The sequence below is a fragment of the Cavia porcellus genome, unplaced genomic scaffold (genome assembly GCF_034190915.1).
Source record: "Cavia porcellus strain 051 isolate PalLab524CR breed Dunkin Hartley unplaced genomic scaffold, mCavPor4.1 scaffold_6, whole genome shotgun sequence".
Taxonomy (NCBI): Eukaryota; Metazoa; Chordata; class Mammalia; order Rodentia; family Caviidae; genus Cavia; species Cavia porcellus.
The window spans coordinates 79,230,407-79,253,869 of record NW_026947489.1 but is presented as its reverse complement, the minus strand read 5'-3'; the positions used below and the strand labels follow the sequence as shown (position 1 = coordinate 79,253,869).

The 23,463-nt window shown below is 38.3% G+C and overlaps 1 protein-coding gene across 8 annotated transcripts in view; it reads right to left on the bottom strand.

The window, feature by feature from the left end:
* Positions 1-23,463, bottom strand: part of Ssh2 (slingshot protein phosphatase 2) — a 245,482-nt gene that overhangs the window by 47,090 nt on the left and 174,929 nt on the right. For 7 of the 8 annotated variants that reach the window (XM_013152202.3, XM_013152201.3, XM_063251110.1 and 4 more), the window contains 5 exons: positions 22,365-22,429; positions 7,186-7,307; positions 4,092-4,160; positions 3,241-3,306; positions 623-817 (listed from right to left, as the gene is read on the bottom strand). In XM_013152202.3, the coding sequence (XP_013007656.2) occupies positions 623-817; positions 3,241-3,306; positions 4,092-4,160; positions 7,186-7,307; positions 22,365-22,429 (517 nt within the window). Of the gene's footprint in view, positions 1-622; positions 818-3,240; positions 3,307-4,091; positions 4,161-7,185; positions 7,308-22,364; positions 22,430-23,463 lie in introns of those variants that run through there. The other variant, XM_063251113.1, reaches the window with a different exon arrangement.

Below are 23,463 nucleotides of genomic sequence, written 5' to 3'. Positions count from 1 at the left end.
TCTTCAGCGGAGGAAATAAGTATAAAAAATTTCATAAATTTCATAATCCCAAAAAGGAAATAAGCATCAGCTCCACCTTAGTACTTATCCAACTTAGAGTACAGCAGGAAGATTTAATAAAAATCTCATTGAAACGGACTTAAAGCAAAGTGTAGCAGAGTTAAGGCTGTCCTTAAAAAAAATCTCAACAGAAAGTAAATCTGAATATAAAGTTTAAAATTTGCTTACCAATTATTCTTTTAAATTGATTGGAAACATCATATTTTCTTAAGTACTACAAGCATCTCTCTCAAAGCTTCTTGCCATTGCCATTAATTTGTTTACAGAGATATTATATATAGCATTATCCTTTCAGAGATAATGACACAAATTTCAGCTCAATTACTTCACATTCAAATTTTAAATAAGTACAGCCTAAATAATGGGTTTTATGGCATTGGAGTTCTTCACTATGGAGACTCTGATACTCAGGTGTGAAACTCTTCATGTCTTTTTGGGTGGCTTCTGGCTGAAGTATGGTATTGACAGTGACTATGATTGCTGGGCAGTTCCCCACAGAGGAAATTGGAGAGGAACTTGCTGAGCAAGAGGACACAGCAGGGAGCTTTGCAAGCTGACTTACATGTCTGTGAAGAGCGCTGGAGAGTCGGGCCGATGGGACTGCACGTCCTGCATAGCATTCCATTCATTAACGGAGGACTGATCTGAGTTGATATGGCTCTCATAATAACTCACCCAGGTAAGAAACAGGCTGCCTGGGTAGTAGTTATGGATCCTGGCGACTTCACAAGCCTTGTGTAAACTCTGCAGTGCAGACCTGAAAGATGTGTTCCACTGTAAAATGAGCACTGTAGACTGTGGGTTACCAAAGAGTCAGTAACCCATGCGTATTTCAAACCCTTAACTGAAAAATATGTCTAGAAAAATAGACTATTTATCTTATAGTTGAAACTATGTTGGGAAGGACTGGGGATTTAGCTCAGTGGCATAAGCACCTGCCTTGTAAGCAGGCGGTTGTGAGTTTGATCCCCGGTACCAATAAATTAAAAAAAAAAAAAGAAAAAAGAAACTATGCTGTGGTTATATCACCAAAAAACTAAAGAGGTCAACAATTTAATACACAAAGATTCATTTCCCTTGGCATAGAATCATGTAAGGCTACATTCTCTTGCTTTTTAGACACTCCATAAGATCAGAGAAAGATGTGGCTAAGTCATCAGGACATGTTCATGAATGTTCCATAAGTATTGATATAAAGACATGTATCATTCTTGCTGCTTTAGTTGGAGAGTCTCTTTGGACCATTTATTCATCACATAAACTTCCTTCTTTCCTTCCTTTCTTCTTCTTCTTCTTCTTCTTCTTCTTCTTCTTCTTCTTCTTCTTCTTCTTCTTCTTCCTCTCTCTCTCTCTCTCTCTCTCTCTCTTTCTCTCTTTCTCTCTTTCTCTCTTTCTCTCTTTCTCTCTTTCTTTCTTTCTTTCTTTCTTTCTTTCTTTCTTTCTTTCTTTCTTTCTTTCTTTCTTGGTACTGAGAATCAAACTCAGGGCCTTGCGCTTGCCAGGCAGGTGCTGTGTAACTGAGTTATATCCCTGGCCCATAAACAACTTTCAATGAACAGTTTTGGTCATTCTAAGACTAACGAAACTGTCTATTTTTTGCTAAAAACAATGTTGCAGAATCTTTACAAAGGAATGTTTTTTAGAGCTGGAAGTGGTGGTACATACCTGTAATCCCAGCATTAAGAAAGTTAAAATGGGAAGATTATGAGTTTGAGGGCAGCCTGGGCTAAACAGTGCGACTGTTTCAAAAACCAAAAACATTGGCACATGCCTGTTATTATAGTACTCGGTAGGCTGAGGCAGGAGGATCACCAAGAGTTCAAGGTCAGTCTACGTTAGTTAGTAAGTTCAAGGCCAGCCTGAGCTACACAGTGGGCCCTTATTTTAAAAAGCTAAAACAGGCTTTCTATTACTCAAAGTACATTAGATTCTTAAGAATCTGTTTCATTACACGGATTCAAAGGTAAGGATCTATGTTAGTGTGACACATGGAATAATCACTGTGTGTTTTCTTTAAACTCGTGGCAATTGCCCTATGATACACTCAAAGGCTGGCACCTCAGATATTTCAGAGGTGAGGGGAAGGTTAAACTCTTTTTCAAGCTCCTTTATTTCTTAAGTTTACTTTGCCACCTTCTATCCACGCCTTTTGGTTACTACTACCACAGAACAGGCAGCTGAATGAGAAACTGAAATTTAAATCCCTGTCTAGGGGATGAATTCTGAACTACGAGTCCATCATTTTCTGGTTATACTAGATCATTTTCCAGATAATACAAAAGAATGAGTCTATTTTGTTTAAATGAATGAGAAACTCTCAGGTCAGTTATGTACCCTCAGTCTTCCTACCTGTAAGAGGCCAACAATATTATTTTGGGGTGTTGGTGTAATGATTAAATATAACCCATGTAAAGCACCTGGCATAATGCCTGGCTCATAGTAAATAACTCAAAAGTGTCAGTAAAGGTTATGAACAACAACATTTTCTCTAGCTTTTATTTGTATTGTGCAAATACTATGAGCAGTTTAAATGGAAATTTCTCTCTATATAATATAATTTTGTTAGTGTTATCCCCAATTACCTCAGAAAATCAAAAGCTAATGCATAGCCGCAAGGTATTCTTAAATGAGTGTGACAGCACATACCACAATCCCAGTACTTTGGGAGACTGAGGTAAAAGGACTGCAAAACTGAGCGCAGTCTGGGCAACTCAGCAACTTAATAAGATCCTAAATCCTGTCTCAAAATAAAAAAATGACTGGGGATGAACCTCAGTGCGAAGGCTCTGCAGCTTATTCTCCAGCCCCTCCTCCCACGATGTTTTGGACTTAGCTCTTAGCTAAGTAACTTAGTTAATATATCCCTATAATACTTAGTTCAACCAGATATCTCATACATTGTTTCTTTCAGAGCCTAAAAATACCTCTAAATTTTCCTTGCTCATCAGTGCTCAAGGTCTTTCTCTATGACAATTTAACAATTGCTCTTCTAGATCATCTTTAACTATGATATCTACACAAACAAATCACAAAAAAATCCCACAGGCACTAACAATCATACAGCATTTCCCAGTGCATTGTACCACGTCAAATACCACTTCTCACAAAATACTGGTCTTATGTAAAAAACAGAATAGTTCAAAAATCACTTTTTTGTAGAGATAGTAAAAGTCACCTTACCACATTGCTTGCACAGATACAGGTTTGAAAATGTGAACTCTGTTATCTGTTGAAACGCTGAACCCACTAAGAACAAAAAAGAACAAGACAGAAATCCACAAGTGAGGATAAATTATTTCAACTGTAAGTTTTCAAAGTTGTTTCCAGGCTAGCAACAGCTGGTTTAATAGAATCATCATACATTTCATAGTGAACTAGAGCATAGGATCTGACTGAAAAGTTTCAACAAATTGTTTGATTTTTATCTACCAGATAAAAATGAATGGAATCCCACACTGAAGTTATGGGATTATATACAATTCCCTAGGTATAGCTACAGCCAAACTGTTCTGCTGTGCACTTTTATTTGGAAATTTTGTTGGCTCTTAGCAAACCTGACCCCTGGTTTTATAAACTGGAGCAAATATATCGATCTCTTGGGCACACATTCTAAAAACACTAGGAGCTAGGGGAGATGGGGTTGCCAGAAAGAACTGGCATAGGAAAGAGGTTATGCTGCAGACTGACAGCTGGCAGAGGTCGCAAGGGGTTATTTGAAACAGAACACATCATCCTCTAGGAGAGTGCTGCCACAGTGCCACATGCTTAGATTAAAGAGTGAGCCAACAAACTACCACTGCTTTGTCTGGATTCCTACCATAGCTGGCCTAAAAGAAAAGAAGTGAGAGACTCTGGCAAGTTGTATTTTTATTCTACTTTATGAAACAGGAGTTTAAAAGGGCTCATTGAGAAGTTGACATGTCAGTTCAGTGGGGCGCACTGGGCCTCCCATTCAGCTGCATGAATGGGTCACTAAGATGGAGTACCACCCCTTGGCTTGCTGTGGAAGAATAAAAAGGGAAAGCTCTTACCCATCACCATCCAAATGAATCAGGGTATCACTCCAGAGAGGCAGGACTAAACCCATGGTACAAGTGCTACTGCAAGATAAGAAATAGCGCACAAGTTACTTCCTGTTATTGTGGGAAGCAGTCTTTTGTTCATTAATTTTTTTTTTCTGGTCTTTTCTTGAGACAGGGTCTCACCAAGTGGTTCAGGCTGGCCTTGAGCTCACCAGTTCAGGCTGGTCTTGAATTTGCAACAATCCTGCTGCGTCAACCTCTGGAGTGCTGGGATTACAGGCATGTGCTACCTCGCCTGGTTTGTTTAGTAACTCTTTCAACACAAAGCATAAGCCTCTAAGCTCAAAAATGTGGCCTATTAGGATGAGAAATTCTCATCATATTACTGATAGTTCTATATATTCCGCAGGAGCTACTGAAAGAGATGGTTAGTCAGTTCCTTCTATTAGTGTATGTGCTGTTGAAGTGAGCACAGTTAGTCAGCTTCTGATATATTTAACAAACAAAACTTATTGAATGAGATTCACATATTGCTGTTTTAAAAATGGCTACTATCTAAAATGCCCTGTTGAGTGCTGCTAACTTGCATTTGGTAGTTCTTAGTCCAAGGGATAGAATCTAACTCAATTCCAAAGACTGTTTCTTAGTGGAGCGTGGTGGTACACATCTGTAATCCCAGCATTTGGGAGGCAGAGGCAGGAGGACTGCTGCAAAGCAGACCAGCTTGGGCTACATAGCAAGTTCAAGGCCAGTCTGAAGTACACAGAGAGACTGTTTCAAAAACCAAAGGAAGGCAAAACAAACAAACAGGATCTTTTTTGTCTGTGTTGGGAATGTAGTAGTGAGCATTAGCTGCCTTCCAAGGACTGTTTATTTTTTTCTTTTTCTTACTGGAATTGAACTCAGAGCCTCACACTGCCTAGACCACGTCCCCATCCTTCTTAAATTTTTATTTTGAGAAAAGGTCTTGTTAAGTTTCCCAGGCTGGTCTCCAATGTTTGATCCTTTTACCTCATCCTTTACATTTGATTTCAGTTCATTTTTAGACTACTGGTATTCAAAATGTTTATGCAAACCTCAGAGTTAGAACTGAACAAATCACACATTCCACAATTTTCAGAAACTTAAAGCTCTTGGCATTGAGTAATCCTTGGACTAGCTGGGTCCTATAGCAGATTTTTGTAATTCCAGCTATTCAGAAGGCTGAGGCAGGAATATTACAAATTGAAGACCAACCCTGGTAATTTAGTGAGCCCCTGTCTCAAAATAAAAACAAAACAAAACAAAATGGCTGAGGATGTTCAAGTATATAGCATGTGCCTAGCAAATGTGAGCCCTGGGTTCAATTCCCAGTATGGTAAAATATAACACACACACACACACACACACACACACACACACACACACACACCTTCTCTCTCTCCCTCCCTCCCTCCCTATCTCAAGATAGGCTAAAGGACATGGCTGTACCATATCTGAAGAACTACTTGTACTTTTCATAAACAATCTGGGTTCTGCTTTGGCTGAATACTATTTTGAAACACTTCTTTTGTATATTTTCAGATGTGAAACAAGATACATTTCTTCAATAACAACTGAGATGGAAGTGACATTAGATTATGTGAGCAACAGTATTTCTCTTCCTGTTCAAGGACTTATTCAAGCAGAAGATCTATGGGAATTTCACAGTACATATCAAGTTTAAAATATTCCATTTTTGTTTTCCACCAGCTAAAATTTCTTTCTATTAATGGGGTTCTTGTTACATACGCAGGACTATCATAGCATATAGATATGGTTCATTAAGGATAAATTGGGTATCCATTTGTATTTTTTCTAGTAAAGTTTAGGACAAAGCCAAAGAGAAAAGATTAAACACCTGATTACTTACACTCTGGGTTGGAATAACCTGAATCACTGCCTTCAGTCCTTAGGGGAAGACTCAACTGAAATTTCTATGCAGCTCCATGTTTTCAAAAGAAGGGTCAGGAAGGACTGAACAGAGGGAAATACCTTCTAGAACAGTTATATCCAACTGAATTTTTTGCAATAATGGCAATGCTTTACATATTTACTGTTTCATAGGGGAGCCACTAGCCACAAATTGCTACTGAGTATTTATAATGAGGTTACTTTCTATGACTGAGAAAGTGACATATAATTCTATTTATGTAGGTATCATTATCTTTTATTTAAATATCCACAGATGGTTAGTGGTAAATGTTATTAGAGAGTATACAAATCAAGAGAGGAAAATCCAAATCAAGAGTTCCTAAACCCACAAGTAGACAAGGTTGGTGCTTTTATAGGAAAAGTTATTGCTAAAGAAGTGTTGTTTAGGTAACACCTGAAGTTAATTGATGGAGAAAGCTTCCCAAACTGGTTTATAAGCCTGTGTAAATTGAGAGCATACAGTTATAAGCTATAAGTGATTTACAGGCTAATAACTCTGGGCCTGTGATTCCTGTGAATCCACAAGTCATTTTCATGTTAATGTCTCTGTCCAAGCTCAGGTAAACAGTGGTTTGGGAAACTTTCCAGTGATAATGAGATTTTTCGGTCCTACTCACCAACACCGGGACAATCAGAATCATTCCCATCCTCCTGCTCTTTTTGTGGCTAAATTCCCCTAGGCCAGGGTCACATCCCTAGCTATTCTACAATTCCATTCTAGTCCTCAACCAGGAAGTCAATGCTTTGAGACATCTGGCAGGATTTCCTGTGCCTTATTATCTCAGAGTCTAAAGATCTGCTTAGCAGCCACATTCCACAGTCTTCCCAAGGTTTCTCCTCAACCAGTGAGAGAGAGAGAGGAAAAAAAAGCCTCAAACCTTAGGGACATTAAAAACAAAACAACCAACAAAAACCAAAGCCTACTTAGCTACGGACATATAAAGTATAGCTAAATCCAAAGATGCACAATTATAAAAGGTTCTGTTTTGAGTTTAAGGAACCATCCCCATTTTTATTGAGTTCTAAAAAAACGAAAGAAAAGGCAGGCATAAAGGCTTCTTCATGCTTTGCCCTTTAAAAAAAGAACCATATAAGATGTTTTGTAATAGTCAAAAGGCAACAGTAACAGGTTATTTTTGTGGCACCATACCTGTCATTAGAAGAGAAATCCATTCCTAGGACAATGCTTTCTTCAGTGTCTTGTCTGCCATTAGTTGAAACCACTACCATATAGCGTGTTCTATTTTGATAAGTACTTTCCAGTCTCACAGCCTAGAGGACAACAGAGAAATTAAGTTTAGAAGAAGAAATTTTAGATCATTTAAACCTTTTTGATCGGCCTGCTGTTCCCCTTCCCTTCTTTCCTTTTCCTTCGTTCTACCTCCTCCATCATTTTTCTGACATTTACCACTGAGCTACATCCCCAGTCCTTTTCTAAATTTTAAGTTTGGGTCTTGCTAAATTGCCCAGTCTGACTTTGAATCCATGATCCTCCTGTCTCAGCCTTCTCAGCACCTGAGATTACAGTCATATGTGACTGACTATGCTCTGACAGCTATACACTGCTTTTATTTTTTTTTAAAGCATTCTTCTTTGCCTCCTTTTGGAATCTGTATTTCTTTCCCTTTCATTTTGCACAAAACTCTATGAAGTTCTCTCCTTGATTGTTGAATTTGTATATTAAGGGAATGCTAGAAAATATTTATGTTTTATGGTGGCTCATGCCTGTAATCCCAGCACTTGGGAGGCTGAGGCAGGAGGATTGTTTCGAGTTTAAGACCAGCCTGGGCTACAAAGTGAGCTCAAGGCCAGCCTGAACTGCATAGCGAGACCCTGTCTCAAAAAGACAAAAAAAAAAAAAAGAAAATATTTACGTTTTAATTCTGGAAAAAAGCTACTGATCCCCCCTCTCCCAAGAACTGTTTAAGAGAGGAGCAGGAAAATCAGCTTTTCATTTCAATCATTTTTCTCTGCCATCGTCAGGGAACTCATAACATATGTAAAGTGATTAAAATTCTATTTCATTAACATCTTAAAGCATACTAAGGAAGGCAACAGAGCCAAGAGTTAGGATATCTAAGTTTAAATCCTAGCTCAAGCTAGGATTACATACTTGTAATCTCAGCTAGTTAAGAGGCTGAGGCTGAGGCAGGTGGATATCAAGTTCCAGATCAGCTAGGACAATTGAAATTCTGTCACAAAGTATAATTTAACAGAAGGTATGGGGGTGCAGCAGCCACAAAGCACCCCTGGGTTCAATTCCTAGTACCACACACACACACAGACATCAAATTTCAACTCATACACTAACCATAAATCTTTTAGCAAGTCACTAAATCAACTGGAAGTAGGTATAATACTTACCTGTTATCCTAAGAGCCTTATGAAATAACAAATGTAAAGCACAGTGCTTGGCATACAGTAATGAGCATCTCAGAAGAGAAGGTAGTTCCAACCCACCAACTGACTCAAGATATTTGTTAAATAAATGCCTGCTATTATTATAATTTGTAACAAGTGGAAGAACATGTTTGAAGGACTGAAGAGTATATGAAGAACACGAATGTAAGTACTGGTGCCCAGTCCAGCCATATTTTATTTTTATTTTGAGACAGAATCTCATCAAGTGGCTAAGATGCCCAGGCTAGGAATATATTCCTCCTGCCTCAGCCTCCCTAGTGCTAGGGTTACAGGCATATACCACCATGCCCAGCTATTTGTTTTAAAAGTATTTTCAGAAAACTTAAATACAGTTAGGGTTTTAGATTGAAATTAGGGATTTACTGTTAAGCATGACAATAGCACAATGGTTAATATTTTACTTAAATATTTCTAATGAAACGACATTATATTTGTATTTTACTTTAAAATGTTCCAATGCAAGCTAGGGGAAGGGAAGGAGAGGATAGATGAAAGAAGCCAGGGAAAATGCTGATGGTTATTAAACCTAAGTAATGAGTTCATAAGAACATACTTTTTACTCTGGTATGTCTGGAAATTTTCTTTTTCTTTTTTCTTTTTTTGGTACTGGGGATTGAACTCACGACCTCACGCTTGCTATGCGGGTGCTTATGCCGCTGAGCTAAATCCCCAACCCTGGAAACTTTCTTAATAAGAAGTTCAAAATGATAGTAAGCCTTAAAAATAAAGTAAAATGGCTTCAGAAAACCTTCATGTGAAATATTTCCTATACATGTACTGTGTATATTACAATAGCAGTGCAATAGGTGAGGAATCAACAGTAGAGGAAACATGATCTTTGCCTTCATGGAATGTACAGTCTACTCTTGTTATCTGTTAATAACAGTAAACAGTAAGAAATCAGATGCTTTGAAAACATGAAAATGTGCTCTGGAGGTAATTTCTTCTATATAAAATAACTCCTGAGCTTCATCTCAGAAGAGAACATAGTTCTAATCTATCAACTGGCTCAAGATATTTGTTACAGATTTCTGTTTGGAGTTCTTTGCTGGTCTCCTTCCTCTTATCTCTGTTAGTATTCACAAGTAAACAAAGAAAAAAATAGGCATAATTACATAGTTCTAATGACCCATTTAGCAAAGCAGAGATAAGACTCCAATGGTAATCTCTATTTACTCTTCTTTCTTTCTTTCTTTCTTTCTTTCTCTTCCTTCCTTCCCTTTTCCCTCCCTTCCTCTGTCTCTCTGTTTCTTGTCTCTGTCTCTGTCTCTCTTTATACTGGGAATCAAACTCAGGAACTTGACTTTGCCAGACAGATGCTTGTGCCACTGAGCTATATCCCCAGCCCCTCTGTGTCTATTCTGATGCTCCCAGCTAGGGAAGTGCAAACAGCAGAAGTGACTACATTAAAGCTTGTTTCTAATAAAAGCTAACATAACAAGAAGGTAATGCCTTTCATTTAGATGCCAAATGTACTTTTGTAACTTTATGTTCCAGGAAGAATAGAGCATTCGAGACCAACTTCCCTTATAAGAACCTACGAGGAACTAATATTTAAAAGGACTAAATTCTAGACCTAGTCAGCTGGTATGGAGGAAGAAGTGTTAAACACACAGAGCTATGGGTAATAGGAACTGTACATGAAACAGACTTAGAGGCAGCACTGACTCTTTTCTTTAACTGTAGAAACGCTCCAAAAATGTTTAATTAACTAGACAACTTGATGCAGGTAAACTAGTATTTCTTATGATCTCAGATATGATTGCATATTAAAACTTGGACACGCTTGGCAGTTTTTGAGGTAACTATTCAGATTTCCGAGTATGTTAAGAAGCTTTTTAAAAAAATATCCTTTGTCAAGGCTCTGAGAATTTCTGGCCAGGTTGAAGTACAAATGGCATGGAAAAAACTGAACTGTGCTTTTGACAATTTATCTATAGCTCTTATACCAGTGGCAACTGATTGGCCATTTCAAAGCTGATAAATGGAAAAAAAAATTTCATAAATATTATTTGTAATAGAAGATATCAGGCCAAATTAGAAGTGGACAGCAAGTTTTTTGCAAGTAGTATTCAGTATAAACATTAGTTGTCTGTTTTTATTTACCTATTTTTTGTGGTGCTGGAATTCCAACCCAGGGTCTCATATTTCTTAGACAAGTGCTCTACCACAGAGCTAAATCCCTGGCCCTAGTTGTTTCTTGATATTATTTATTTATAATATCAATAACAGACCCCAAGACTCATGGGAAAAGATCCAGCTATCTCACACTGCATTATGCTTGAATACCAGACACATCTCAGATTGATTTAAATTTAAGTTTCTTAGACAGCAGAATAGCACCATGACATTTCTTTGAATTTGATCACAGGTCTCTAACAGTATCTATAATAGTTAATAAATTGTTATTAAAGGTAAGGAGAGCGGTCAGGAATCATGATATAACTCAATACTACATCTTACTTTGAAGGATAAGGTGATATCTTTAAAGAAAAAAATTCTGAAATGATGGTCTTGAGAATTTCTTACAAACTTTAAGATTCTATGTTAAGGAGTTAAAAAGGTATACGCCATAAGTATAAAGAAAGATCTAATCCTTCCTCCCTCATTTGAAATTTAGTTCATTTATTGTCTAAATTTGGAATACTACTTCAAGTTTCAAGCCAATTGAATTAGAAATCTTAGGGCTGAAACAAAACTGTTCTTTATTTACTCACATGGAAAGATTATAATAACTATGAAAGGGGCAGGTCACAAAATAGCATTTTTGAAAAACCAAAAACAAAATCACAGTAACCATGTGTTGGTACATTCTGGCTTGTATGCGTTTTCTCTGTTTCAGTTTCTTTTTCTGCTCTTCTTGTACAAACATACACACACAAACACACAAAAGGAAGGATACTTATCTAAATTGCTAAGAATGGCTTTCTTAGAGTAGGATAGGTGATTTCATCTTTGTAACTTTCTGAATTGTCTGATTTAAGAAAAAAATCCTACACAACATTTATACATAGAAAACAATAAACATTTCTAAAATAAACATTCTGGGAAAAAAGTAACATACAGCATTCTTCCCCTGAGCTAAATCCCAAGACCTCATTTTCTTGGCACTAGATAAGATCATTTACTGAAGTTATTTCGAATGTCCTGAAAATTATTAATTTTCCAGTCTTTAAAAAAAATCAAGTGGGTCTTTGAAGAGAATGTAAAACCAGCTCCTTATTGGAGCAGCTAACTGTCCTAAAGTTGATTTTATATACCTTGCTTTGAAACGCAGCACTTCTCTGGATAAAAAGGTTGGTTTTATTTTATTTTCAATGCTTAAAGAAAATATGGGATATGGTTGGGTTATTAAAAAAAGGGAAGGGTTTTCAGTTGACTATCAAACTTTTAACCTTAAGCACAAGTCTCAAGATAAGAGCTTTAGCATTTCAAATTTAACTCAAAACAAAAGCCTTTGCTTTGAGTCTACAAATGCTCCATTGAGTTAGAAAAACGCTAATTTGTCCAAAATCATACAATGCATTCACTCATTTTCTTGAAGATGACTCACTCAATAATCTGAAACATAATGACTGTGTGCATAATAATTCAAAACAACTGTAAATGGGCTTGTCATTTTAACTCTGAATTTAGAGGCATCAGTTATATTTTCTGAATTTATATTTTAAAAATGTAAAGCACCTGAAACCACGTATTTTAGTTCAAAAAGAGATTTCATTGCCAAATCTGCCTTCCTAAGTGCATGCTTCATGTTCTCTTTGTCTCTCCTAGTTTAATATTCAAAGAGTTAAACCAGAAGGACATCAATAAGAAAAAGATACAAATGAATGATGACAGACTTCAGCTTTAACTTTACCAAACCAAAAAATTCTTTGGAAGCTATCAGCAAATATGTATTGGACATCTAGTATATCATTCTAGTATGTCCACTGTTACTAGTTTTAGTGGAGTTGTACTCAGTGTGTTCTTGGTCAGCAGAATCAGCATCATTTGAAATCTTATTAGAAATACAAATTATTACAGCCTAACTCTGAACAAAGCTTAGTAACTAATAATTTAAAAAACTGTAAAGCTGAGTGTGGTGATACATGCCTGTAAACCCAACACTTGGGAGGCTGAGGCAGGAGGATCTCTGTGAGTCCCAGGCTGGCCTGAGCTACAAAGTGAGTTCAAGGCCAGCCTGAACTGCATAGTGAAACCCTGTCTCAAAAAGACAAAACCAAACCAAAAAACCCAATAACCAGCCAAACAACAAAACAAAACTGTAGATGATTCTCATGTATTCCAAAGTCTGAAAGTCATGCTTTAGATATTAATGCTGTAAGAACTGCATTTACCTGCCCTTGTTCATTTTTAAAAGAACGATTTGAGAAAGAAGTACAATCTTAGATTGCAAGTAACTGGTTCTGCAAATGTTCTGTAAGACAAGCAAACATTTTTAATACATTTAAACTTCATAAATGAGTGATATCTTGCAATAGGAGTAGTACTTGATGCAAATGTCACATGATCACTACTGAGCCAATGCAATATCCTGCCCCCATAGTGGGACTGTGGGTGATCCTCTCAAAACAGCAAGAGGGTATGGAGGAGACCTTGCCTGTAAAGCAGGAGGAGAAAACAGTGGAGGACTCTCTCACTTCAAATGAGAAGTGTAAAATATGAGAAACAGTGCAAAATGTTGTAGAAAAACATCACCCAAACAAGGGGATAGCAGTATGAGTGATGAATCTGTTCAACAACAATGTAATGTCACTTTTCTGCAAAATCCTCAAAAGAACGCAAAACTAAGTGTAGCTGGATAGTTTTGTTAAAGTTGTACAAGGAAAGTATTCCACTGAGCCAGCAGATAGGAGTGATTCCATTGGTGATAGCACTGTCCTACACAATAACCTGCTCTGTCTTCCCCACACCAGTAACAAAAGCTTTTACAGGTAAGTGCAGGTTTTTTTTTTATATTTTGCATTTTCTTTGTTATTCTGAATTATATAACAGTTTTAAAATCATTTTCATATGAGTATTTTTGGGTTGTGGAATGAATTACCTGAGTTTCCATTATTTCTTATAGGGAAAATTCTCTTTGATAAACAAATGCTTTGGATTACATGTATGTTTCCAAAAATAAATTATGCTCATAAACCAAGGTTTTATTTATCAAGAAATTCAGACAAAATTTACATAAATATATAATATTACTTCTAGACCAGGACATAAAGTTATTTAAACTTATAAAGTGATAAAAATTAAGACATAAGATAAATGAAAAGATTCCTTTACATTTCAGAGGCTCTAAACATCAATTAGTGGTCATGTGAAAAAGAAAGCAATAAAAGGAGCATTTGAGAGGAAAGAATGTAAAACTTAAGCACAGAGTAAGTAAATAAACAACAGTGATTACTATAGAGACCAGAGGCTAATGTGTCTATGGCTCTCACTCAATTTTCCTCCCTTTCTCCCTTCCATTCTTTCTTTTTCAGTGTTAGAAATCAAACTTGCTATGCAAGTATTCAGCCACTGAGCTACATCCTCAGCCTTCTCACTCTCATAACCACATCCTTAGAGAATTAGAGTAACTATTCATAGACCTTCTCTTCCTCCTCTCTACTCTGTATTATCTTTGGGGCATTCTTCCTTCCATAAATTGTGTGGCTGTCTATTTCACTGTTTGGCTCAAAAACCTATAATGTTTCCCCTGGCCAGGGTGGTATAACTCTACAGTGCCAGGTCCTTGGAGGATTAGGCACGAGAATAATGAATTTGAGGCTGGTTTGGGCAATCCTATCTCAAAAAATAAAAAGAGGTAGGGATGTAGCACTCAGATTCAATTCCAAGTACCTGAAGTAACCCTCTTCTCCCACAAAACCCTGTAAGGTTTCTTACTGAAGAGGGAGAGGTACTACTTCTAGTTAGTAATCAAGGAAGTCAGTTCAGAGAATTAAAGAGAGAAGTCAGTCCTGTGAATACTAAGAGTGTAAAAGTACTTTTTAATTTCCACAAAGAAACATGCTCATTTCATTTTTCTTATTTTATTATAGTTACTACAATAAAAAACTGCAAAAATGATGACAAAAGGAACTGGGCGTGATGGCTCATGCCTGTAATCTCAGCATTTGGGAGGCTGGGGCAGGAGGATCCTTGCGCGTTCAAGACCAGCCTGGGCTACGAAGTGAGCTCAAGGCCAGCCTGGACTGCATAGCCTTGGACTTTGTCTCAAAAAGCGAAAAAAACAAAACAAAACAAAACAAAACAAAAAGATGGCAAATGGTGACTGATACTTGACTTTAAGTGCCTAGGAGACAAAGGATATTTGGGGGTTATGGTAAATAAGAATCTACGCCAAATCTCTTTGCAGTATAGGCTGGCCAAGTTTTTCATGTGAGAATAAAATCCCACGCTGCCAAAAATTTTTGACTGCTTAAGATGGAAATAAGGATTGCTTTTCTTTGTTCTTTTTCCTATGTGGTGCTGAGGATCAAATCCAGGGCATCACGCATGGTAAGAAAGTTCTCTACCTCTGAGCTATACCCTAGACCTCAAAATTGGATTTCTGTATGAAGGCACCTTGCTTTAAACTTCTTGCTAATATTAAAATAAAAATACTGTGTGGAGCATGGTAGTGTGTGCCTATAACCCAGCACTACAAGAGGCTGAGACTGGAGTGAGGCTGATCAGGGTGTGGCAGACTGGCTGAGGAAATAGGTGTGACCTGTTAACTGCAAAATTCCAAAACACGTGCTCAGACTTTTCGTGAGAACTCAAAGAGTCTGGGTATGACTACGTTAGACTTGACATCAGCTGAGGAGTGAGAGATACAAAAGGCCATGTGCACTGAGATCCTGGCTACTGTATTGTCTCTTGCACAGAAGTCCACTCTTACCTTGTAGCGTGTAATTTTTTCCTAATTTTACTTGGCCCAAACTTGCTCTGCAGAGCACTTTTTTTAACCTTTAACAACATAAAAGCTCACTATATTTTGCATTTGGTTTTGCCCAACTTTTTGTCCAAGACATGAAGAACCTAGATACTACCTCCAGCACCCAAAACCCAGTAACATGTGTGGTGAGCTAGCCAGGAGATAAGGCTCTTGTGGGCATTTGTTTGTTTTTTTGTCTCTAAAATCTTTGGGCAAGAAGTTTTTTTGCTCCTTCTCTCCTTTAAGATGGAGAGTTCAAGAAGCTTTTTCATGGTGCCAATGTGTCCCACCATCTGGGATGGGGAGGAACATTGTATGGCCTCTGTGTTTTTTCCATGCGGTAAAGCCTACAGGTCTGCCTCAAGTTTACCATCACTTTTCTTTCTTCTGTTTTCCATTTTTCGTCAGTCACTATGGGTACAAGTCAGTACAGAGCTGCCAGTAAAGAGCTGTCATTAACCAGTCCTGTTTCTGTTGTCCATGATACTTGGCTCAGCTTTCTTAATTGTTTGGGAAAAAGTTTTTGGTAAATGGGTCAGCTGCTTAAATAGCCACCTACCCTCATTCATTCCTTTTTGTGTTCAAAGCTTCCTCTCAGTCTTTTATCACTGGGTATTGCCAGTAAATTGCTTTTTCAGAGCCTTGTAGCCATTACACGGCTACGTTCCTCAGGGGAACCTTGGGGCATCCCCCAAGACCTTACTTTATTGCTTCCTGTCATGACTGGCAGTCATTTTGGTTCATTATGTGAATTAGTCACATGGGCTGGCCATTTTGGTTTGTCACATGGCTTGGTAGCTCTGGTTCATCCTGTGGGTTGGCTGCATAGATTTAGCCATGTTTTTTGGTCATTTTATTGGACACATGGGTTGTTTACATGGTTCTGCCATGTTTATTGGCCTTTTTCTTCTTTTTTTTTAACTGGCCTCATGGCCACCATGAAATCTCATTCTCATAGATAGGAGGTAAGCCTCTGATTTTCATATGGGCCTTCTGCCCTCTTCTCTTCTGAATCAGGTTAGATTCCCTATTTGTTTCTTCTAACAGAAATTCAGGTAATTTAGAAATATATGCCTGATAACTTGAGCAGAACAAAGGAACAACTAGTAAAACTCAACTTAAGTGGCTCTGAGCATGCAAAAGTGGTCATCCTTGTTCTTAGAACATTTAAAGAGGTTTTTTTTTTTTTTTTTTTTTGGTCTTTTTCATTTTTACCGGTACCAGGGATCGAACTCATGACTGCCTGCTTGCAAGGCAGGTGCTTATGCCGCTGAGCTAAATCCCCAGCCCCGGTTTTTTTTTTTTTTTTTAAAGATGTTTGTATCTCCTGTCTCTCTCCGGTAATATAGCTGGCCTTGAACTCTATGTAACTCAAACTGGCCTTGAACTCATGGTGATCCTCCGGAGTGCTGGGATTACAGGTATGTACCACCATGCCAGGCTTTCTATCTACTGTCTTACTCACTATCTTTTGCACTTGGTATCTTAAACAAGAGCTAAAGTTTTATTATTGGGGAAAATGGAGGGAATATTATCTCTCAGGTGGCCAAGGAAGACCCTAGGAGCGCTCTGCTTTTCACTCTAGAGAGTCAGTGACTACAATCTAAGGAAGCCCCAGGACGGGGACTCCACCCTAATTTCTTAAGAGTGTATTGTTTCTCAAGTGGCTAAGTGAATCCCCACATGTGTGTGTAGAGGGCACTACCCTGATCTAAGAGAGTCCCCCAGAGGGCTCTACCCTGATCTCTGGGGTTCAGATAGCTAAGGGATTCCACTCTGATCTCTTAGGAGTTTGTTTTTCAAGTGGCTAAGGGAGCCCTGAGGGTAGAGCTTCCACTCTTCTCTTTAAGGAGTCAGCAGACCAATGCACAATGGAAACATCCTGCAGACCTCAGTGACCTCACTATTAGGCCGGATCCTTAAATACTGGGAACAATTTGACCCTGAAGGATGTATGGTGGGCAGAAAGGTATGGAGATTTCTAAGAGGAAAAATAAAGAAGACACTGGTTTTGCTTGCTTCACCAGACATCTGGTAGTATAATTAAGTTTTATGGAAAATGCTCCAGGGCTTCCATGGACCTAGATCCTGTGGTGGATACCCTGTAAAGGACCCCAGATCTAGTCTTCTCTCACTCTCATAGTCATACAATAGCTAGTTGGAGCCCCAGGGGTTCCAGCTTTATCTTTAAAAATTTATCTTCTATTGCAAGACTGTTTAGATCCAGGATGAATTGTGAAATAGTGAGAGATGGATACAGAATGGCAGTCTAATTTAGAAAACTATTCTTCAGTTAGATCTTTTTAGCAAAATGCAAGGAAGTGGTGTGAAATTCCTTATGCTCAGGCTTTTATGGCTCTTTATCTCTGGAAAGGACCAAGCACTAAGGTATTTAAAGAGGTATCTAAAGAAAAAAAAATGGTATCTTTGGTGATCTTGTCCTCAGATATCTACTTGTCTTTCATGAGAATATGAACCTCTCTCATTGGATTTCACCAGTGTTTAGCCTCCTCTTGTTGCTGAGATAAAATATCTGCTGCCCAAAGTTAAGGGAGAGAGGATTTATTTAGCTCATAGTTTGTAAAGGTTTCAGTCCATGATTGGCTGGCTCCAAGGCAGGGTGGCACCACAGAGGAGAAACAGTTCACAGTGGGCAGAAGGTAACAAAGCAACAAGGGATGACCACAACTTTCTCTATCTCTTATGTCTGTATCCCTTATGTCTCTATCTCTATTCAGGTTACTTAAGGCAGGTAGCACTCACACCCTTAATCCTAGTGTCCTTGACCCTAGCATTGCTCCATGAATCAGTCCCACTATCATATACTCTAAATCCAGCCACCTCTGAAAAAGCCCCACGTATGACTACAGGAGGTTTTGGGGGGATATCTAGACACAAGCCAGAACAACACCTTAGAAAGACCCAATATTTTCAAACACAACTCATTTACCAGACAGGGCCTTTTCTGTGTTCAACAGCTGGGACCCAGATAAAGGTGAAAGGAGAAACTATAGCAACTAGCAATGCTTTAAACATCGCCAAGTTGTCTAAGGGAAAACCCAATTTCAATTCTTTTGGTTTCTAATTTAACTTCTTTCTCTGGAAAATCCTCTTTTTCATCTACAACATATCTGGACTTAATGCAAGTTAGTTATACCATTAGTGTCACTTAGTTCACTGAATAGGAAAGGTTGTGCTAATATTGATTGAAGAAATTTTTATGCCCATATTTTGTACTTGAGTGACTAAAGATAATGATGTGTAATTTGTCAACAATTGTTACTTTTTCATTATTTTGTTGTAAAAATTTGTTTTACCTTTTCTTCTTAATGTTACCAAATAAAGTAAAAAAAAAAACATATCTGGACTTGAGGGACACCGTAGTCAGAGCTTTTTTACTCTTGCTTTGATATGACAATTCAAAGGTCAAATGTTCATCTGTGAGTTTTTAATTATTCCATCATGCCCACTCCTTTAGTAAGAAGGAATATGGCAGCAAAACTGTGGGCAACTCCCTAAATGTGGTAAAAGGTTAAAGCAGATTTTGCCCTTTGGGACTCTCCACACCATGCTTCTGGACACCTGAGGTTACCAAAAAGACATGCACTATTCTTAGCTGGATGTGGTGGTGCACTCCTGTAATTCCAGCATTTGGAAGCCTGGGGCAGGAGGATTCCCATGTGTTCAAAGTCATTTGGGGCTACATAGTGAGTTCAAGGCTATCCTGAACTACATAGCAAGACTCTGTTCTCCCCATCCCCACCCTGCAAAGACTTACACTATTCTTTTTTTTTTTTTTTTTTTTTTGTCTTTTTCATTTTTATTGGTACCAGGGATCGAACTCACGACTGCCTGCTTGTAAGGCAGGCGCTTATGCCGCTGAGCTAAACCCCCAGCCCGACTTACACTATTCTTAATCCTGCTGCACTGAGGCTTACAGGCTCAGAGGTTAGCCACTCTTGTTAACATGTGATTTCCCAGACCTACACAGAAGACAGGATATCCTGACCCGCCCTTCTTAGAGTGTCAGAAGCTATGGTTCACTGATTGAAGTAGCTTTGTCGGAGCAGTACATAAAAAGGCAGGTCACTGAGGCCAAACTCCTACCCTCAGGAACCTCTCTGCTCAAAAAGCAAAGCTCATAACCCTTACTCACATATTGGTGCTAGAAAAAAGGCAAAAAGCTAGATATTTACACAGATTCCAAATATGCCTTTCTGTTCTACATATCTATGTAGCAATCTGGAAACAAGGGAGCTTGCTAACTAATAAAATAGGGAATAAACAAACAGGGAATTCTAAAACTCATAGAGATAGTGTATCTTCTCAAGCAGGTTGCTGTTATTCACTGCAAGGGACCTCCAAAGAGACATGTCCAAAGTCTCCCTGGGAAATGAAAAGGCCAGTAGAGCGGCAAGAAGGGCAGCCTTATATCCCCTATACCCTTACGGCACTAGTCTTATTTTCAGTTTCTGAAGAACCGTTTAACTGGTCCTTTCTCAAGGGACACGGTAAAAAGCTATAAAAACCCTACATGGTAGTCACTCAAATTTTTGCAGGACTAGAATTAGCAGCAAAATTAGACAGATTTGCAAAAATTAGACAGATTTTCACCTTGTCTATGAATCTTGGCCAGATCACACCATCTCCTTTGTGAGGACCTGTACAGAGGAGAGGGGAATACTCTGGGGAGGGCTGCTAATTATAAAGCCAATTCCATGTGAATTGTCTCAAGAAAAAGACCACCCAAAACAATAAAACTATTCCTATGAACCTCTGGAAGACCCGGGGTTCCTCTTCAAAAATCAAGATTTCATTACTGCTCTGAGTACAGATAAGTAAGTGGGCATTTGTATTGAGACTCCTGTTTTCAATTAGATCCCATGGTGTGGGTAATCTTGCAAAACTTATAGCATTCAGGATCTAGATAATTTATCTAAAATTCTTCTTTGCCATACTTTTCTCCTCCACAGAAAGTGCAGGAACCTGACCTGCTTCTTTTCATATTTGGGCGCTATATCTCCAACTTAATAGTAAAGTAACTATCCTGACATTCACCAAGCTTTTCCCCATTAAACAGGCAGCTAAACAGTTATTCATACACAGACATGAACTCTTTTCTCATTATCTCCCAACAGGTTTTTATTTCTCTTTAAGAGCACTAAGTGGGAAGGGCCTATGGCCCAGGAGGAAGTAGATATACTAAGACTGAGCCCTCCACTCCCCAGCAGCCCAAAGAGTTATGCAGATATGTGTCTCTCAGCAGGAAATGAGACTGGAGATTAGGGTGTGGCAGGCTAGCTGGGGAAGTAGGTGTGACCTCTTAACTTCAAAATCCCAGAACACACACTCAGAGTAGTTCCCAAGTCCTGCACATGGACCTCTTGCAATAGCTGGAGCTGTTTTGGATAGAACAGCCCAGACCTGACATTAGCTTGGGGAGCATGAGATACAAGAACAGTCATGGTTGAGATTTCTGTTACTATATTCTCTCTTTACATAGTAGAGCACTCTCACTATAGAGTATACTTTTCTTTTAGCCTTTACTTGGCCCCAAATTGCTCATACAGCACATTTCTTTTCTTACCTTTAATAAACATAAAAGTAACTACCCATCGTGTTTGTCTTGCGCAGTTCTTTGTTCAAGGCAAGCAGAACCTAGAAACTACACATAGAAGGAGACTCCAGCACCAAAACCCAGTGAAAGGAGAACTGCAAGTTTGAGCCCAGCTTGGGCAACTTAGTGACTTAAAGAGACCCTGTCTCAAAATAAAAAAATAAAATAAATAAAGGGCTCAGAATGTAGGTCAGTGTGAAGATTCTGGGTTCAACCCTCAGCACTGGGGGTGGGGAGGAGGACAAAAAAAAAAAAAAAAAGAAAAAGAAAACTAAGAGTGGGGGTTTTAGGAATGTAACTCAGGGCCAAGGCCTTGTGCACCAAAAAACAGAAACAAAATGAAACAAAAACAAAGCAAAAAACCAAAAACACTCCAACCCCCCCCCCCAAAAACCAAAACCAACTCCCAACCAGAACCCCCAAACAAACAAAAACCTAAAAATAGTTTAAACGAACTGTGAATAGTTCAAATGCACAGTTCAAATGAAAATATTTCTAGCCCATGAGCTCCAGTGAACCATTAAATCCATATTTGTCTGACATGTTTCTGGTCTCTGTTTTCTCCTGGTGACAATAATCTCCACATTTAGGAAGTGTTTCACACTCTTCAATGTGTATTCATGTCATTTGATTCTCGTGACTTGCTGTCGTTTTTGTTTCTGTTTTTGAGATAGGGTCTCACTATGTACTCTAGGCTGGTCTTGAACTCACTAGGTAGCCCAGACTGGCCTCAAACTCATGGCAATTCTCCTGCCTCAGCCCCCAGAATGCTGGGATTACAGGTGTGTGCCATCACATCCAGCTGATTGCCTCAACTATGAGAGACAGTGGGGAGATGAGGGAAATGGCAGACAGCCTAGCCTATGGCAACTTGTCCAACATCACCATTTGCAAGGAGCAAGACCCAGGTCTTCTGATTCTGAGTCAGTACCGATCCTTGAGCATTTCACTCCATCTTTGTCCCTCCCTATATATGTTTAAGTTATGTGGTCATCTAGGAACACGAAATCTTTCTAGTAATCCATTTCTCATTATCGTTCAGTACCTGTTCAAACTCTGTCTACATAAAATGCTCCTCAGCTAAATTAAGTTTACAAGCTTTTACTCCTTTTTCTGAACTTCCATTGTTATTATAGATAGTGACTTACAAATTAGTGCTTATAAACAGTCCTAAACCATCAAACTATTTACATCATTTCACATTATCTTATACCCACAATGAAATTCTAATTCCCTGAATGATGGGGGTACACTGTTCTTCTCTGCTATTCCACACAGTTTCCCCCCTCAGTGTTAGAACACAAAATGGTCTGTTTAATGCTGGCTATGTTAGGCAGTCTTCTGAGGAAGAGTTAAGATGATACAATTAACTTACCAGCCTGATGTTGTCTTCTGGACGAAGTAATATGAACATTGCTTGGAGATGCTGTTGGAGATCACCTAGTGAAATTTAGAAAGCACAGGATAATTATTCTCCATTCTAAATGAAGACAGGATTCCATCTACTTTAGTGATTTGGAAAGGAATGTTCTGGTTCTAAAGAACTAATGAGATACAGATATTAAATAATATTGTTATTGATTCCTTTTTTAAATGGGAAGAGAATGGTATACCATATGTTTAAATATTCACTTTTAATCTATGTATTAAAATTTGGAGGGGGCTGGGGATTTAGCTCAGCGGCATAAGCACCTGCCTTGCAAGCAGGCGGTCGTGAGTTCGATCCCTGGTACCGATAAAAATGAAAAAGATAAAAAAAAAATTGGATTAGTCCTATGGAAAACAGACTTGGGGCCAGTCTCAGTTTTGTACAGTGGTGGATGCTGATGAGAGCTGTGTTGGTGAGATCTGCTAGGAAGAAGCAGCACTGGTTGTACTTTCAGGACCACTGAAGGTAGCAATAAAGGAATTTTAAAATGGGGTATGCAGGGGCTGGAGTTTTAGCTCAGTGGCATGAGTGCCTCCCTGGCAAGTGTGAGGTCATGAGTTTGATCACTGGTAGTAAAAAAAGGGTGGGGAGGGGGGTATATGCAATTGATGCTGAAGAATTATTCCTAACTTAAAAAAACTCACCTTTTTTTACTCCTTTTTCTATAATTATATTCTTCCTTTGGATTTAATCTAGAAAGATTATTAAGAGTTCTCCCTAGAATACTATCAATAGTTTAAAATAATTCCACATTAGTGTCTGAGAATGTATATTAAATCTAGCATATTATGGATATCTAATTTTTCTAAACATATTAGGTGCTTTAAAACAGTCAACTAGTTTTTGAATTCTAACATTTTCTTATATTATTTATAAAATAAGTATAAGCTATCTCAGATTTTCTCATATTCTCTATTCTGTACTACAAAATCTAAGGCTTTGGCTAACAGGAGACAATTAGAAAATGTGCTGTGATAAATGATGACAAACTAAGAACTAAAAACTTGATTCTTGCCCACACAGATGCAGCTCTTTCTAGGAGTGT